We start from the raw sequence: 18,778 nt of genomic DNA, 5'->3' as shown, positions 1-18,778 counted from the left end.
AAAACACAAAACATAATAGTGCTAAAGCCCTCAAGGGCTGGAGTCTGGCATTCCTAGTTTGCAGTATTTGTGTCTGTTCATTTAGCGCAGGACATTTGCGGTGTGTTTGCCGAGGTGTCTGCTTGTTGGTGTTGTGTTCAATCATACCTGCACATTGACATCTTCTTTCTTGAATATGAGAGAGCGAACTTCGTCTGGATTCACATTGAATATAGCTTTCAACAACGAAGGCTGGAGAGAGATCAAGAAAAACAAGATTAATATTGTATTGCAACATTTGGGGCAACAATAATACTTGTACTAACTGATCCATACATCTTATCCAAAATCTCAGAAATATTGAAGACTGAAAATTAATACATTCTGAGCAATGCATGACAATACATCCCTTCAGAAAATTCACCCTTCAGGTTAATGCAATCTCTGAACAGCACACCTTCTCTCACCAAGCTACGTGATACAGAACATGTTACAGCATATAAAAAAACTAACTGTAGGCAGGGATGATACTCTCTGTACATCAATACTGCATTAACCTGGCAAGCAGCCCTAAACTACACATAAACAGGAGGCCATCCCTACAGCAGCTGCGAGGCAGGAGGGAATTTGATTATCTCAGCACAGGTCTGTTTAAACTGGGCATAACCTGCATGACTTTATCCAGACTCTACACACAATCTTTTCCACAAGTGCACTGAAATTCCTTGGCATTTGGTCCTGTCAGCAGGCTTACACCTACACCTACATTTACATTTACATTTATGGCATTTGGCTGACGCTCTTATCCAGAGCTACTTACAGTTTGATCATTTTTACACAGGTAGGCCAAGGTGGTGTTAGGAGTCTTGCCCAAGGACCCTTATTGGTATAGTGTAGGGTGCTTGCCCTGGTGGGGGATTGAACCCCAGTCTACAGCGTAGAAGGCAAAGGTGTTAACCACTACACTATCCAACCACCTCAACCTCAAACACACGGTCACTGAACTACAAATATAGGACTGTCTTGACAATGTTAGCAGCAATTAATTAACTGTGACAGACATACGAGTTATATTAAAATATGATCAGTATGGGGTCCTGAGTGGTGTACTTAACCAAGAGGATGCAAATGACCTAGAGTGGCCTGTGTCGCTAACAGATTCCTCTTACTCTGATAACTGCGGTAAACTAGGATCTCTTTATCCTTTTTTCCCCCAATTTGCAGAAAGCATTTACACACTGTTTTCAGCAATTTTGAGAGGGTCCCTAATATGCAAGCCAGGGGTCGGCAACCCAAATGTTCAGAAGAGCCTTTTTGTTCTGTCAGCAAAAAAAATCAAACCACCTCGGGAGCCGCAACGTTTTACTATCCTGGCTGTAAATATGTCTCAGTATGTGCTGATATATAATAATGTAATATACGAAACGCAACGCAGACTTACTCTGCTCTACTTTAAGCTTTAGCTCAGCTATATCTGCTTTTTCTTGCATCTTCAACAGGAAACTTTTCCTAGAATAGTTTCTTGCAAAATGTCTCTCAATGTCTGATTATTTTACGAGACTGAAGTCTTCTCATTCGCAGTTCTGAGGCACTATACTGCTGAGCGCCTGTGGCGCTATGCTGCTGCTCCATTTAAGGTGGAACGGCAGAATTCAAATGAGAAGCTGACTTAAGCTTTGCAACGTTTTAGTGTTTGACAGTTTCTCTGTGCAGATAAAAAGCATCAGGAAACCATCTGAATGCTTATAAAGTCCATTCGTCTCCAAATGATCAATGAAACATTACGTTTCTGTAACATGACTTAGTTCTTCTATCTTATCAACTGACAGTAAGGCGGGCTAATCCTAGGCATCCTCCAACTCAACTACACAAGACTGGGTGGTCTTCTGACTGCCCTACGATGTTGCGAAAGCCTGACCATATGGCCACGGGGATTTTAGTCAGCGGGCAGGAATTGGCTGTGGAGATATCTGGAAAACAACAAATCAAAGATCAATGAAGGTCCTTTCTCAACTACATTCAAAACTGGGAGCGTTTCTCAACACTAGATCATTTCACAAATGTCTCAAACCTTCACGGAGCCAGCGGTACAGAAGGGAAAGAGATCGTGCAGATCTACAGCCGTGCTGTACTGCACCCCACCTCCCCCAGCTCAGGTGTCCTGTCACTCACCAGACCTTTGAGCTTTTTTTGATGGGGTGAGAGGAACAGCTGCCCACAACATGTTTCCACACACGAACACACTTCACGCACCCTGATGATCTCACTTTCTCGCGCACGCGCACACAAAAAAGCACAACCCGAAAACTTCTATACTTTTCAGTTAATCATTTAGCTTAAAATGTAATGCTTCAAAGGGGAACTCTTATTTTAAACTTTCTGCATAATTAAATCGTTAAGATATACACAAAGTCATTCATAGTTAGTTGATGTGAAATACTCAGTTTCAGAGAATCTTGCAAAGTCAGAAGTGTTCACAGTGGCGGTGACTGGAACCAGGAACCAGACATCTGGAGCATTTAAGCACTACATCATATTGAGGCATTACTTGAAATGTTTACAAATATGCTGTCTGAGGTTTGAAATACATTTTAAGTAACGTTTAATATAAAACAGGGATCTTTAATTAAAATTCAATCACGTCCAGGCAAAGAAAACTTCCTCAAGGAAAGGTCAGGAACATCATGTCTGACTTTCACTATGATTCAGTGGCATGTACTGTTTACTGAAGCAGCCTGGTAGGAATATCAGCATCTTATACAGTCAACAACCAAATGTTGAATCAAATAAAGTAGGGTCAGAATTACGCATATATTGTCAAGTTTGATTTGATTTTCAATTCTGAGGTCAAGATTGAATAAAATTTTCAATATTTTGTACATTGGAAATGATTCTGCAGATCTCCAAGTACCCATTCCAATTTCACCCCACACCCCTACCACTCAGCGCTAATCCTCGGTCTTGCGCATTCACGTCTAGGGGTAGGGTGGTTTTTGTCGAGAAAGAGGGGTAAAGTGAAGTCTTAGAGCTACACGGGCCTCCAAACGGAGCTTTTTCAAAGTGAAAAAAAAGAAAACAAGCTGGCCACACAAGCGACCAACGAAACACACATATGTATTCTCTCAGTCAAAAAATTATGATAGCCACTGTATTGTCTTAGTTTAATGTCATTTCAATATATTATGGTCTTTTTCTTCATAAATTTCCCATCACACCTTAAATGGTGCAGTAGTTAGCATAAGCATTACAGTACTGCTGCGTCATTTAAAGTGGAATGGGTAAATCCGCACAAGAAGCAGGCGGTTATCTAAGCTCAGCTTCACATCACAGCAGAATTAAAGGTGGGCAACAATAAACAATTGCCCCTCTTTGAATTTCAGAATTTACAACCATTGGCCAGCTGTGTTTTCACACTGTGGAATTAGACCTCTGCATTTAACCAATCCGTGCAGTGAAACACCCACATACATGCACACTAGGGAACACACACACTAGGGGGCAGTGAGCACACTTGCCCGGAGCGGTGGGCAGCCCTATCCACGGCACCCGCGGAGCAACTGCGGGTTAGGTGCCTTGCTCAAGGGCACTTCAATCATGGACTGTCAGCCAAGGGGATCAAACCGGCAACATTCCGGTCACTGGCTGGTTCCCCAACCTACAGCTCACGACTGCCCCCCAAGGCATATGATTCTCCAAATTGAACTAAAGCCCAGTGAGGAGCTGAACTTTACCCCCCTTTGCTATCACTGCAGATGGGCAGGGTCGCCTACAGAGCAGCGCTGTTAATAATGTTCATTTTTATTTGAGGGTCCCATTTTGTAGAGAAAGATTTCAACCACTAGCACTTGTAACTCAATTCTTAGGGGCAAGATGACACTCCAAAACAAGGGGTAGAGAGATTGGTTTGACTCAGATGCATAAAAGTTAAATAAAAACAAATTAACCCGCTATAAAAAACCCATTCATTGGAGAATGGGTGCATGCATAACTATCATAACTGTCTAAATCAAAACAACATTGTTATTTGCAAAATAAAACCATAATATTTAAATCACAACTAATAGAAAAATATTATGCATAAATTCATGTAGAAAGCTCCATTAGGCACTGCGTGGTGGAGCTCCGCTCGCTCCACTGCTGGGACATTCTGATGCAATTCCTAACCTGTTCAGAAGTGGGAGGAGCTTCGCCACACACAGCTGTTTCAGGACAGTGAATAACAGACAGTGTAACAACCGCAGGAAACATCGTAAAGTTAGGAATCCTTCACACAGCTCTGAAGACCAATGCAGTAACTAATGCTACCGCTACAAACCTATAATTCCTCCTGCTCCCAATTGAGACCATTATCGCATTTTTTTAAACAATTCAGCGATGTTCATTAGCCCATGCTGATGTGAATCTAAAAATGTCACTGGATTTTTCAGTCTTGATCCCTTTTTGTCTACTAAGCTAATAAACTTCAGCACTGATGCTTAGTCAAATATGTGGACACAGACAAGAGCTTACAGTAAACACCAGGTCAATGATGAACACCTTTCTTCAATAATTTTTTCATGTGTATTTAAAAAGCACACTTTTATAAAAGCCCAAAGCTAGTAAAGGATGTGAAGGTGACACTGAGGTCAGAAGAACATTTGTTGTTCAGAGGGATGGAGCAGAGGGGGTGGCGGTGTGACATTTGGCCCTATGATAGGAGCAAACTGGCTCAGCATTTTTCAAAAGCACACTGTTTGAAAGCACGTATGTGCACATTTATATATAAAGACATACTTTTTTTTCCCCCGAGGTTCAATATAACTTTCAATTCAGAGGTCAAGATTAGATTAGGTCTGTTACAATTAGTATTTTATAATAAGTTTACCATTCCTATTGATAAGGTCATAAACACCTAAAAGAATTTTTAATCATTTATAACACCGATACAAAGGGAAACAGTGAACTGCTGCCTGCTAAATACTGGCCCACATTTATCTACACTGTTAAAGCTCTGCTCTTACTAATTTGTCTTCTCTGGTCAGCACTGAAGTGGTCAGCTTCATCAGATATCTATATTCAGACATAACAGACCACTGCTGCCCTTTTTGTGTGTTGTAACTACCTATTCATGTTTTTTAAGGTGTTTATGACCTAATTAATAAGCACTGACTTTAAACCATTCATAAACCCCTTATATTGTAAAGCGGTACTCAAAAAGTTCAAAACTCCTGCTATAACACCTTCAGAGGGAAGCGCTGAAAACCGTTTATTCGAGCTCATCATTTGGGAGCTACTAATAACCCACATCAACAAAGCTAATAAGCAAATGTGTGTACTTCAGGCTTTAATGGTTGCACACAATGAACAAAAAAGCAATCCTAAGGCAGTTAATTAGCAGCTAAAATTGCATGATCGTGATGGGCCTAAATTGTACTGATTGTACTGAGTCTTATTTTCATAAAGCTCATTTTCTACACACACAGACAACCTCAAAAATTTTAAGTGACAGAGAAAAAAGCCCAGTGAACTGAGCGTAAGTGTATGGACAGTATACACCCACCCTTTACCCTGACTGGATGCACCCAGATCGACAGTTATGATCATTGACAAATGAAAGATGCCGGGAAGAGACAGAGGGCCATATCGGAGATACAGCTTTACATTCAAATGTGTCCATGTTTGAAATAATTATAATCTTTAGTTATAAGAAGCACGTTTCCACTTTTGAATGAAGAGTGAATGAAAACATGACTAAATCCGACTTCAGGCAATAATGTCAATGGCCAAGCACATGCACATAAATCTCAGTAATTTTGTAACTGTTACTGACAGACAGGTAACCTGAACAGGCAACGATAGGCAGGCAAATCAAAAGAGGAAGCCAATACCAAAAAGAGAAAACCAGAAGAGGCACTGAGGAAGCACAAACCGCTGGTTACAATGCAAATCATCGCAGTCTCTTCCTCACCTTCTCTTCCTGAGTGTTGGATTGAGGAGCTGAATGCTGGGAAACGTGGTCCTGTGTGATTTTGGAATGCAGAGGGGAGGGCTCGTCGTCCTCCACCTCCTCCAGGACAACGATGCACACGCGGCTCATTCGCTCCGACCTCATAGGTGCTCCCAAAATCACGACCCCCTGCCCCCCCACTGACACACACAACCACAAAAACCAGACAGAAATCAGGGGAAAAGATCCAAACCAAAAACAAAACAAAAAAAACCCCAAGAGAATTCAAGTTACTCCAACGTTCATACAGTCTTCCGGTCAAGCAGGGGTGACGATCCGGCCTCGTCCTTCACGGCTTCACAGGGGCTACTGATCTCTCTTCATCTCCTTTGCTCACACATACGAGCTGGGAATTCCACAGTTCTATGGCAGCCAATGTCAGAGCCGCAACCATCCAGCCCGTGTAAAGGACATGACAAACTGCTCTCCTTGTTCCTTGCACATATGCGGTCATAAAAGCGCCGGCGCACTCAGAGAGGCAGTGCTGGGGCTTGCTGGTGCCTGATAATCGAGAACAATGCTGCGAGCCGTGGCTCTCTGCCTCCTCTCTCTCTCTCTCTCTCCATTCACACAGCAGGGCAGCCTGCTGAAAACAGCGCTTTTTCAGCCTCAGCCAATAGTGCCGGCCTCCACTGCAATTCTAATCCTCCAGTGTACCGTAGCACAGACCGGGGGGTGGGGGGTGAAGGGGGGATGGTAGAATGACAAAGTGAGAGAAGAGAGAACGAAAGAGGGAGAAGAAGAGAGACAACAGCACAGAAGGACGACAGACAGAGAGGAAATGAATGAGCGCAATGAGGAGGAAGGTGACAGGTAGAGGGAAAAAGAGAGGGAGGGACAGAAAGAGAAACGGAAAGCAAGAGAGAGAGGTGGTTTCTGCGTCTCCTGTTATCCATTACTGAAAGGCAGGGGCTGCGGTTACAAGCTGCAGCATGAGTCCTGAAAGACGATATACTCAGAGAGAGAGAGAGAGAGAGAGAGAGAGAGAGAGAGAGAGAGAGAGAGAGAGAGAGAGAGAGAGAGAGAGAGAGGATATGGCACATCTGAAGGTAAGGGGGATATAGAGGACTCTGCTTGTCACTGCAAAAGCCATGTGTGTGGCTCTGATTTTCCAGCATCAGGATAGTGAGGGGGACTGACAGTTCGAGGTCACTGTGTGACTGTCTCTCTATCTGTACAGCGGTCAGCCTTTCTTACGGCTCCTGCGTCCTGCAGAACCACTGCTGTATGCAAGTCACAGCTCGGCCCTCAGGGAAAAACACTGACCCCAATCAATCTCCCTCACTGCGTCCACACACATACATACATACATTCCAGTTACGGCTCACTGATGCGTCATGATACCTTGATCTAAAAGGTGTCAATTCACTGTGCTGACCGTCCAATACTTATATTGATTTTATAAAACAGGTCCTGAAATCTGACTGGCTGGGTCGCATTCAAAGCAACTTAGTGTTTTCACATACAGTTCGTTTTAAAAGAACCAAAAACGGAGTTCTTTTAAAGTGAACCTGGAAGGGAACCAACCGCAAATGACCTCAGTTCTTTTTGTGTTCACAATGTAAGTGACCTCTAAAGAGGACTCGGTTGTCTTTCTGGTCCTTCGAGATCTCAGACCACTTCTTGTTCAGACAACAACTCCATTAGGACTCGGACCCCTTTCACAGCACTCACAATGTGCACAGCGCTCACCAAGTGGGCAGCGTTCTCTGATAAATACGACCTATTAGGTGACGAGAAGAACCACCAGACCCTCCTGCTGCTCTGCTATTGGCCACGCTGAAACGACTGGCTGAAGTGCATCGAGCAAAATTGCAAAAACAGCCCTGCAGGTCTGCCGTGGTGGGCTCCATTTTCGGATGTGCTCCTCAATGAAGCTCCACCTGCCGAATTTTCATTCATTCAGTGTGAAAGCAGCTGAAAACTGCATTGCGTGCCCAGCTCGAGGTTTTAGTGCGGTAAAACTGTGCAAGCTTTTGCGTCTTACAGGTTTACTAAATCAGTGCTGCTGTCTGACTCAAATCACAGACAGACTGTATCCGGAGTAGAACCTTATAAATGATCCTTGGTCCGTTTTACCTGCTGAAGCACTGAAGAATGTGGATGTGTGTCCGGTGAGCCTCGACATCTTCATCATTAAGCAAAGCTGAAGCGTACTGGGGTCATTTTCACAAAGCACAAATTAATCTAAGCACAAAACGAACCAAACTGAGACCACCTCGCGAGGTGGCCGTTTTGGGGGCTGTTTAGAGGGGTCTGGGTTCGTTTGGCATGGTTGTTTCTATGCAAAAGAAACTATGACTCAGCGGTCCGAGTCCACTTACAGTATGATTCACTGTAAAACGGCTGTATAAAATACTTCAAATGCTCATGCCTCAGTCAGAAGTCACGTCAAACCCAGGCTGAATCCCAAATGGCTCCATATCCCCTAAATAGTGTGTTAGCCTGAGAGGTTTGGACATTCTAGCCCCTACAGCCAAACAGTGGTCAAGTATGGATGTGACTGGATTGGTGATAAATAAGACTTGAGGGGGTAATTTCGTAACCAAAAAGAACGTAAAGTGAAAGATTTTTGCAATAAACAGTGCTGTGTTATCATAAGTGCTCGGTCATATGACAAAATGTTCATGAAATTACCACAATATACAGCAATGGGCAACCGAATGCTCTACTCATTCAGCAGTCCATGGCTGCTTCGTAACAATACCACACTCTAAAGGAACAACATTTCTTGGCGGAATATTTAAGAGAAGAGAGTTTTAGGCACTCCGCTTCGCATCATGCATAAGAACACCATTCCCGTGTAATACACAGCCTGTCGTGGCTCATTGCTTTAATAATGGGCAAAGTATGCATCTGTGAAGGCTTCCGCAATTTCCTTAGCCATGCACAAACATGTGAATTGTAAGCTGATGCCTGATATCCACTATTTTATACTTACACATGGGTCAATACCGATACCTACTTATATTTATAAAATACAGAAACTGGGACTAAATACACCTGTATTAGCATGGCAGAGAAATATAACCTTTATTTCTGTAGGGTTATGAGTAAGCTGCAGGTATTTAAGTGCACTAGCCCAGCGTTGCTTAAATTCTAATAACTACATTATCAATCAATTGAACTGTCAGTTGAAAAATTAGCCAAATTTAAACATCTGCCCAACACCAAAAACTTTTTTTAAAAGCAATTATCAGCTGATAACAATATGACTAACATCATCATTCACCCCTAACAGCTATAAAATGCACCAGTTTTTCCCACATTTGCAAGTATGTATGTGCATTATATAACACTTTGCTACTATGAAAAAACATAGGGGCCTTTACAAAAGCACATTACCAAAGACGTGACTTGCAAACTAGGCCAACTACTGTAGCTAATGTCAATGTATGTCCAGAAAAAAAATGTAATTCTGTAATGAATTAAGACGGTGCCACCACCATAGCTGAATGATTTGGGGAAAACTTCTCACTGCAATTTTTTCAGACCAGTACTGTGACTGTTATTTAAATTGCAATTATTTTCAAAAAAATTAAGGCCCGAACCTTCTTTTGGATGAGCATATACATTTTTCTGGCTTGATAGTGGGTAGACTGCTAGTTAGTGTGGCTGTGTTGTTCACATCATGTGGATGTGTGCTTATGATTGGTGTATATCATCTCCAACTCTGTATCATTAGATAAAAAAATGTACAGCCAAAAATGTATATCATGGTATATATGCATGTCCAAAAGTTTGCAGACACCTGCTAATGCAGCATTTCCTCTGAAATGGAGGGTGTTATCAGGGTGTTTGTTCCCCTTTTGCTGCAGTAAGAGCATTTATTCTTCTGAGAATGCTTTACACTATATGTTGGAACATTGCTGTGAGGATTTGATTTTGTTTAGCCTCAAGAGCTTTAGTGAGGTTGGGTACTGTTGTTGGACGATTAGTTCTGGATCACAAACTCCCCTCTGACTCATCCTAAAGGTATAAGTTCTATCACTCCAGGGAATGCAAATCCACTGCTCCACACACCCAGTGCTGGGGGGCTTTATACCCCTCTAGCCAAGGCTTGGCATTGGGCATGGTGGTCTGCTCCAGAGCATCCCATCCTCCTGGCAGTGCTGTTCTATGGAGATTATACAAGCTGTGTCAGCAACGGAAGCACCCAAAAGTAAATGAATTCAGTAATTAGAAGGGGTGTCTGGATAATTTTGGACACCATTTTAGATGCTTTCTTAAACCAATTTTTGTGGGTTAACAGTGGTGTATTATTCTGTTATTTACCTTAAATTTAATAAAATAACATTTATCACAACCAAAGCAAATAAGAAATGTTTTTTTGGGCAAAACACTGAAAACAAATCTGAACTGCATGTACATAAACGTACAGAAACCAATATCGCTTTCTAACACTGGCACTGCAGGCCCAGCAAATACAGTGCTAAATATTGTTTCACGCCTGTATTTCTCCAAGGCTGAAGCTTCTTTGAATTTTGGGGCAGCAGTTATATTCGGTCACCTCTTCAGGCATCTGAATGTAACTGCTGCACCATTTAAGGTGGAACAGGAAATGCATGTGTGTGTGTGTGTGTGTGTGTGTGTGTACGTTCCGCTGTATGCATGCTGGAGCAATACGGCTGCTGCTTTAAATTGGTTTACTGTTAGTTTTGTATTGTTTGTTTTGATGTTTGCCTCAGAAATCTGCCATCATATCCACCAAAATAACAGCCGAGAGTGACTTTCCAGCTGTGGGCTTCAGAGGCTTACTGGACTGGCTGTTTGGGTGACAATACATCTCAGATATTATGCAACCTGGACCGGCCACTTGAGTGACGCTGCATCATGGCTACGTGGCTTTCTGGACTGGGGACCTGATCGATGTGACATCACAGTCTGGGCTGGCTGCTTGGTTGACGCTGCACTGCACCTGTTGGGCTGCCTGGACCGGTAACGTTCGGCTGCATGAGCAGTGCTACGCCACAGCTATGAGGCCTCTCGGGCCGCCCGCTTGGGTAATGCTGCACGTGTGTAATGTGTGAGACTTTCCCCCACCGTTAAGGACTTTTTCCGGGCTAGCTAAGTGCCTCTATACTGTGGTCAGTGAAATTCCCTCCACTAGCTGTGGGAACTGTGGTGGGTGGGTGTGTGTGTGTTCTGTGTTATGTATTGTTGATTATGTATTGATTGTAACACACCCATAAGCATGGAAAAGGCAATATATAAATAAAAGTGATGATGATGATGAAGAATAAGAAGCCAACTTCAGCTACATCAAATTTCTCAAGTCATTTGCCTTGTAGTTTCACCGCTCTAACCATCAGGCACTGCTGAAATTTGGAACGCTATCAGTACCAGTTGGCCTACAGCTTCTTGTGCATATTAGACCTAGAAACCACAACATCATCTGGTGCAGCTGACCGAGTCAGGTGGATGAATGGATGGTACGAGAGGAAACAGAAGCGTGGTAATCAATCTGGTGTCTATGTCAGGCTTAAGCTAACCCCAAAAGATCAGGCACTATATGTCTGTTGCCTCAAAAACTAAATGAACTAGTTCAGAGGTGCTGGACTAAACAGAGGGACGTGATTGAGAGTCTTTTGCATTTTAATTTTTAATTAAAACATCTTATCCACGCCTCAGCCACTCTACCAAATAAAATAACGTGATCTGCACTGTTGGTACATCACATTATCTGCCCTTACCTGTGGTGTAACCGACATGACAAAATACAGCCCATCAACAAACAAACAAACAAACAAACAAAAAAATCGCCAGAGCAATAATGCTTGTCATTAGACAACACTGTCAACTGGAGAACATCCTCAGAAACAGAGCACAGCTACTTTACGTTTGTACAGACTGTAATCAAAGACACACAGTGTTCTGTGTTTCACACAAAAGGGTACAGGGCAGTGTTTAACACAGACACGCACACACAAACTATCTCTTTGGACTTTCAGGAGGCTCCGCACTGTCTCTGCTGAATCATTCTCAGCTTTACAGCTCACAGTCACAAGTGCCAAAGTGCCAAAATGCACATAAGCATGCATGCAAGAGCACATTTTTTGCCTTTGGGATATATGATTTTTGAAACACTTTGATCAAACAAACCAACAGGGCCAATGATAGAGAACTGCTTCTGAGAGATATTTAATGTCTTAATTTAAAAAAATAAAAAAATAAAAAAATAGAATGCTGCTTGTGCAATAACTGCAAAAATTAGGCATGTGCACTGCATCAGGGATTTGACTATGATATTATAGTATCCATTAATTAACAGATAATCCATCAACTGCAGAAGAGAACAAAAAATAAATAATCAAAAAAGTCAACATACAAACTCCTAGAAAACTGATGCATAAAGCAATCGTAGTATTAAACCTCGTATCTCCAAAATAGTAACCTTACAGGAGAAGAAAAAAAACGTACTTTACTTTAATTATAAGTGAATGGAACCAGACATTTTTCCAAGTCACTTTGGGTCAAATGTCAAAAAAAAAAAAAAAAAAAAGGAGATAATGTTTTCTTCCAACAGTAGCAATACAGATATTTTCTGAACTGTTGATTTTTAAGGTGGTATTCTATACTATACTATACTATACTATACTATAGGTTTCATCTCATACCCTTTAAATTAATCTCACGGTTTCATTTGAGGTGATCAAAATGGATATAATGCACAATAATATCCAAAATCAATATCCAGGGATTGGAGCAGTATCATCTACATCTATAGATAAAAAGGTACTGGAGCAGTATGTTCTACATTTTCAGATAAGTGAGTTTCAGCATTTCATCACTGACGCATCAAACAACGTGATTACAGACATTTGTGACCCATGTACGCCATATGTATGACAGACTGTACATGAGCCAGGATACCTTGTATACTGAAAGCATTCCTGGTGATGATGGATGTGAATTAGGGCTCCACGATATGTAACATAAAATGAGATGTTTGAAAAAGTTCCTGTAAATCACAAGGAGCCATACATTAAAACTTATGTAGAGTGTACCCCACTGTATGAGCGCCACATGTATTTATTTATTTTTAAACAGCAAGTACTGTTTTCCCCCAGTAACTGAAGAGAAAAATCACAATTTAAAATTGTGCAAAATAAAAAACAAGGAATTACTAATAATGACTTGCACTGGACCTGCACATTTTTGCCTGAACATCATGCTAATAATGGAATAATCTCCCTTTGCTCTCAAAATTGGTCTCAATTCATCTTGGCATGAATTCTGAAAGATGTTGGAAACATTCCTTTAAGATTCCGATCAATGTTGAAATGACTGCACTATCGCATCCTGCAGGTTTTTCAGGTGCACTTTCATGCTGAAAATCTCCCATTCTACCACATCCCAAAAGTGTTCTATTGGCTTGAGATCCGGTGACTGGGAAAGCCACTGGAGAACACAGAACTCATTGTCATGTTCATGAAACCAGTTTGAGACAATTTGTGCATTTTCCACTGGAAGTAGCCATCAGAAAATGGTAAACTGTGCCTGTGAAGGGACGAACATGGTCAGCAACAATACTCAAATAGGCTTTCAATCAATGATTGATCGTTATTAACGAGCCCAAACTGAACCAAAAAAACATTCCTCACACCATTACACCACTTCCACCAGCCTGGACTATAGACATAAGGCAGGTTGGGTCCATGAATTCATGTCCTCAGCAAAAATCAAGACTCATCAGAGTAGGCTAAAAGGTTTTTCCAGTCTTCAACTGTCCAGTTTTGGTGAGTCTGTGCCCACTGTAGCCTCAGCTTTCTCTTCTTGGCTGGCAGGCGTGTAACCCAATGTGGCTTTCTGCTTTTGTAGCCCATCTGCCTTAAAGTTTGACTTGTACACTCTGAGATACTTTTCTGCTCAGCGTGAATGCACAGAGTGGTTATCTGAGTTACCATATCTTTTCTGTCAGCTTGAACCAGTCTAGCCATTCTCTGTTGACCTCTCTTATCAACAAGCCATTTATTTGTATCTGTCTGCAGTTCTGGCACTTGCTGGATGTTTTCTTTTGGACAATTCTGAGTAAACTCAGTTAAGCATTTAAAGAAATACTCTGGCACCACCAATCACGCCGTGGTCAAAATCACTGAGATTATATTTATTCCCTTGTTTATGGTTGATCTGAACATTACCTGAAGCCTCTGGCTTGTATCTGCATGATTTTATGCACTGCTGCCACACGATTGGCTGATTACGTAATTGTATGAATAAGCACCGTTTTTGGGCTGATACCACAGCCATCCAAGGCCAGGATCTAACAGATTCTGATCTAACAGAACTGGCAGTTAGTGTTCTCCTCAAAGTGTGCAGAACTGCCCAAAGAGGTTGCCCTAGCACACTCTGAAAAGATGCACTGGTGTTGCAAGTATCTCAGAAGAAGCACATGCTTGGCTTCACCCTCCCAGCTTGGTAGCATTACGGGATAGGGGCGATTTACCTAGTGAGAAAATATATAAATACTATACTGAGGAGGAGGGGGGGGGGGGACTATAAAATTTCAAATATAATACTAACACTTCTGAATTGTGCCAAAATAATCGAATTAAACTGTAGTGAAACTGTACATATTTGAAGTCGTATCATTCACCGAATCGTTCACTTAACCAAATCACTGTGAGGTAAACTCTCTAATGTAATTGAGATTCAAGACTGTAAACAAGTCATTTAAACTGTTCTAGTAATCCTAATTTCCAGTAACTGTGTTCCAGTCAACATTGGTCCCCTGCGCATGAATCTAACTGCTCACATGAGAGCCCGAGAGAGCCTGGAGGAACATTCTAGCCTCACCACAAACCTCCATTAAGTCAAATGGTTCTTTCCTCACACGAACACAGCATGGCAGCTCCTCAGATCTTCAACCAAAACAGCTCTAAGCACAGAGCCAGGCCAAGAGTTGATGAATGCTCTGACTGATTTAGGAATAATAGCTGTTACTGCAATAATTGTTGAGCACAGCTCAGTGCAAGCACAGCTTACGACTAATCAAGATAGCACTGATACAACTGCAGCAGTTCCCCCAGAAAGCCCTCGTAAATCTCAGAGCACTTTCCATCCCACTTCCATCTCGGCTCCTCCTCTCCCTTCAGAAGTTGCTGACTTGCTGCCGAGCTGACTGATGCCATAACTCTTTCACTAATGTGAGTAAAGGCTGTTTGGCTCCGGGTGCTTCCATGCAGCTGCATCTTCTCACTCACTGACCACTGATACAGATTAAAACATATTGCTGTTGTTGGAGCAAAACCCCATATCTCAATTTTTGTCATTTTTCAGTTTTTGACATGATTTGAAAATACCTGCTACTCTTTACATTGTGTGTAAATTTCCTGATGAAGGAACCAAAAAAAAAAAAAAAAAAAAAAGATTTGGGAAAAATTCTGGTTCCATTGACTTACATTGAAAGCAAAGCTTGTTTTTTCCTTCTCCTGTAAAGTTGTCATTTTGGAGATCCGAGGTTTGTTCTCGCAACAGTGACTGTACTGTTAAAAAAATCGGAGGCCATTCTTCATTAACTTATTGCCAGTAAAAATGGGGATTAAGCACAAATTATAAATTTTTCTGGAGATCTTTCTGAGGAGATTAAACATAAAATAATCTAACTGCTAAGGAACATAAGTGAAAAGTAACGAGTTCCCAAAACTGTGTGTGATGCTGTGTCAGTAAAATATTTGAGACTAAACGCTGAATCCCCAAAGTGTGCAGCATGGCACTAAAGCCCTGGTTCTCAACGACTGAGAACTGCCACGCAGACTACAGGTCACAGAGCAAGGAAGTCCCACTGAGCGAGTAGCTAAGAAAACTCAAAGAGATTAACACAAACACTTAGAGACGAATGGACTTATTCGCATATATAAGTACCACAGTTGGTTTTCTTGTACGTTAAATCTGCAACGAGAGACTTTCTCTCTCTAAAAAGTTGCGAAGATGAAGTCGCTTCTCTTTCAAATTTTCCCGTTCCAGCAGTTACATTCTGCGCCTCGTGCAGAATTTAAAGTGGAAGGAGAAAACTTTAACGAGAAGCTGGAGAATGAGAAGCGACTTCAGCCTCGTAAAACAACAGCCAAACGTTGTGAGGCAGTTTACAAGGAACTGTTCTAGCTCTGAGGAAATGTTACTTGAAGGAGATGGGAGGAAAGCGGCTATAGCTGATCTGAAGCTTCAAGTAGAGCAAAGTAAGTCTGCGTTTTCGTTTATATTTTAGTGTATACGAGGACATTAACACACACTGAGACATACTGGACATTAAATGTTGTTGCTGCCAAGGTGGTTGACTTTGTTGAAAGGACAAAATCGCTCTTCTGAACATTTGGGTTGTAACTCCTGATCTAACCTGGCTTAAATGCAGAGCTGGTCGGATTTCTCGCTCATCCAGGTGTGTTTTTGTTATGTGCCGCCACAGACTGTCCAGGTGCTGCACTCACCCACTTCTAAGTTCCGCCTTCTACGTTCCATCAAGATTACGGTATTTATTGTTCATTTCCGCATCGCAATGCATCTAGGAATCGAGGTTTTCCTGCACCCCTGATATATATATATATATATATATATACATATATATATATATGGGAAAAAAATCTGACTTTCAGCACTCGCTCAAGACCTGGTAGTCCATCAAAACTGTCAGGTAAACAGTAACTTTCATCTTTGAAAGAGAGGAGAAAATCAAGCTCAAATCTAAAAAAATCCACACATGTTTCTGACCACTGTGAGAAGATAACTCAGTGCTAGGGGTGTGAAGGATGTGGAACCGTTCAAGAAACGCTCACTGAGAAATGGACACAGACACATCAAACCAAGAAGCTGAACAACGGACTGACCACCCCCGAGTCCAGACCTCAACACCACTAAATGTGTTTGAGATTATTTGGATTGTGAAGCAGAAAACGCAATTTCTAAGACTGAATTTTGGAGGTATGTAAAATATTCCTGCAGATTTCTTCAAAAATCTGAAGGCAAGACTTTTAAAAAGAATGGACACTGCAATAAAGGCAATGAGAGTCCATGCTATGCAATGAATGCAATGCAAGAATAATCACCATGAACACACACCGTGGATGGATATCTTAAATCTATTCACATGAGGGGAAGAAGCTAATGATAGACAGGCATTACATAAGATCTGTTAGAATCCAGTCTCAAAATAGATTTCAAATTCAGAGAATAACAGGTTGAGAAACACCCCACCGTCCTCCCAGATGCTGGAGTGCAGCGATGTAATTTTAATGTTTTCCAACGCCGTGTTATTTTGTATTTAGTCTTGCAGGTCAACAGACCTTCTAAACAACATTCACAATGCTTTGACACAACTCACGTGCCTATCTTGCACAGCCTCCTTGTCTCGACCAAGAGAAACAAACATCAGAAAGGTCATATTTTATTAGACCTATTGTAAAAGACACAATAGAGCAGAAATGTCATCTCATTTCTAAAGTTCAGTCTAATTGTTTGAGAAAAGAGGAAACAACATCAGAAAAAACCCCACTACACACAGAAAAAAACGACCTCTCATGGTACAAACGCTGTCGTGGCAGCGGTACCCTCATAGATCTTCAGTGGTACAGTGATTCCTACACACGGAACACATCTATTGCAACTCTGCCTCGCCTCATCTCACTAACTTCAATGAAGACCTCTGCTGTATCATGTGGTGCACGATCGTTTGCAGTGCAAGGAAGTTCCGCTTTAGTCTTTCAAACCAATCGGACACGTTTCCTTTCTTTGAAACCCCCCCAACTTCTCCCCCAAAACTCTTTCCCAGCTTTACAAAATCCAATTTCTTTTCCGTCCCATCACTCTTTCTGTCCTTTAGCCAAGTCCATCTAAAACAAGGGTGGTTTAACATTAACTTATATGACTTCATTTGAATGAGTGAATGAGGAGAGAAATGTTATGAGTTTGGATATCCATGTATTCAAATAACGCCTCTCTCAAACATGCTCCCCGAGGTTTGTTTCAGACTTGTGAGAAACAGATAATTGTACTATTTTCTGCTACAGTTCTACACCGATCAGGCATAACAATTTAACCTCCTCTTTGTTTCTACGCTCATTGTCCATTTTATCAGCTCAACTTACTCTATAGGTGCACTTTGTAGTTCTACAGTTACAGAATGTAGTCCATCTGTTTCTCTGATACTTTGTTAACCCCCTTTTACCCTGTTCTTCAGTGACCAGGACCCCCATGGACCCTCAGAGCAGGTACTATTTGGGTGGTGGATCATTCTCAGCACTGCAGTAACACTGATGTGGTGGTGGTGTGTTAGTGTGTGTTGTGCTGGTACGAGTGGATCAGATACAGCAGTGCTGCTGGAGTTTTTAAACACTGTCCACTCTATTAGACACTCCTGGACCAAAAGAAACAGCCCAGAATGATGTGAGAAACTGTCTGGCTCCATTGACTCGCATTAAAAGTGCAGCATGTTTTTTCTCTCTCCTGTAAAGGTACCATTTTGCAGATACAAGGTTTTGATCCAACAGCAGTGATATACAAATATAACAAACACAGACCTTTTTCATGGGAAAGGGAATGTAGTGTACCCTTAAAACTCATTTAAGGTACATAATTGGACCTAAAGGACCACTCTTACATTGTCTGAACCCTTTTTTTTCTGACAGTTTAGTCCCGTAACAGGTGAAGCATTATGGAGGATTAGAGTCCACTTGCCAGGTTATTACAAATCACAAGAGCAAAGCCGATCTCAGCACTTTTATTCCAAACTGTTCACAAACATCCGGACCCAGCTCCGTGTTGTTTGCCTTTCCATGTTGTCAGACACCCTCTAGAGGAGAGACATCACACTGCCTCAGT

General features: G+C 41.8%; 1 protein-coding gene across 3 annotated transcripts in view; it reads right to left on the bottom strand.

Moving 5' to 3' along the window:
• LOC108441435 (serine/threonine-protein phosphatase 6 regulatory ankyrin repeat subunit A) overlaps window positions 1–18,778 on the bottom strand; it is a 51,629-nt gene that overhangs the window by 27,890 nt on the left and 4,961 nt on the right. Inside the window, exons 1-3 of one of the 3 annotated variants that reach the window (XM_017720962.2) lie at window positions 6,214–6,853; window positions 5,927–6,105; window positions 148–231 (exon numbers count right to left, since the gene is read on the bottom strand). In XM_017720962.2, coding sequence (XP_017576451.1) covers window positions 148–231; window positions 5,927–6,070 — 228 coding nt within the window. In that variant the 5' untranslated portion in view covers window positions 6,071–6,105; window positions 6,214–6,853. Of the gene's footprint in view, window positions 1–147; window positions 232–5,926; window positions 6,106–6,213; window positions 6,854–18,778 lie in introns of those variants that run through there. The other 2 variants (XM_017720961.2, XM_017720963.2) reach the window with 2 other exon arrangements.

Source organism: Pygocentrus nattereri, chromosome 1 (genome assembly GCF_015220715.1).
Source record: "Pygocentrus nattereri isolate fPygNat1 chromosome 1, fPygNat1.pri, whole genome shotgun sequence".
NCBI lineage: Eukaryota > Metazoa > Chordata > Actinopteri > Characiformes > Serrasalmidae > Pygocentrus > Pygocentrus nattereri.
This window is presented reverse-complemented; position numbering and strand designations above follow the sequence as displayed.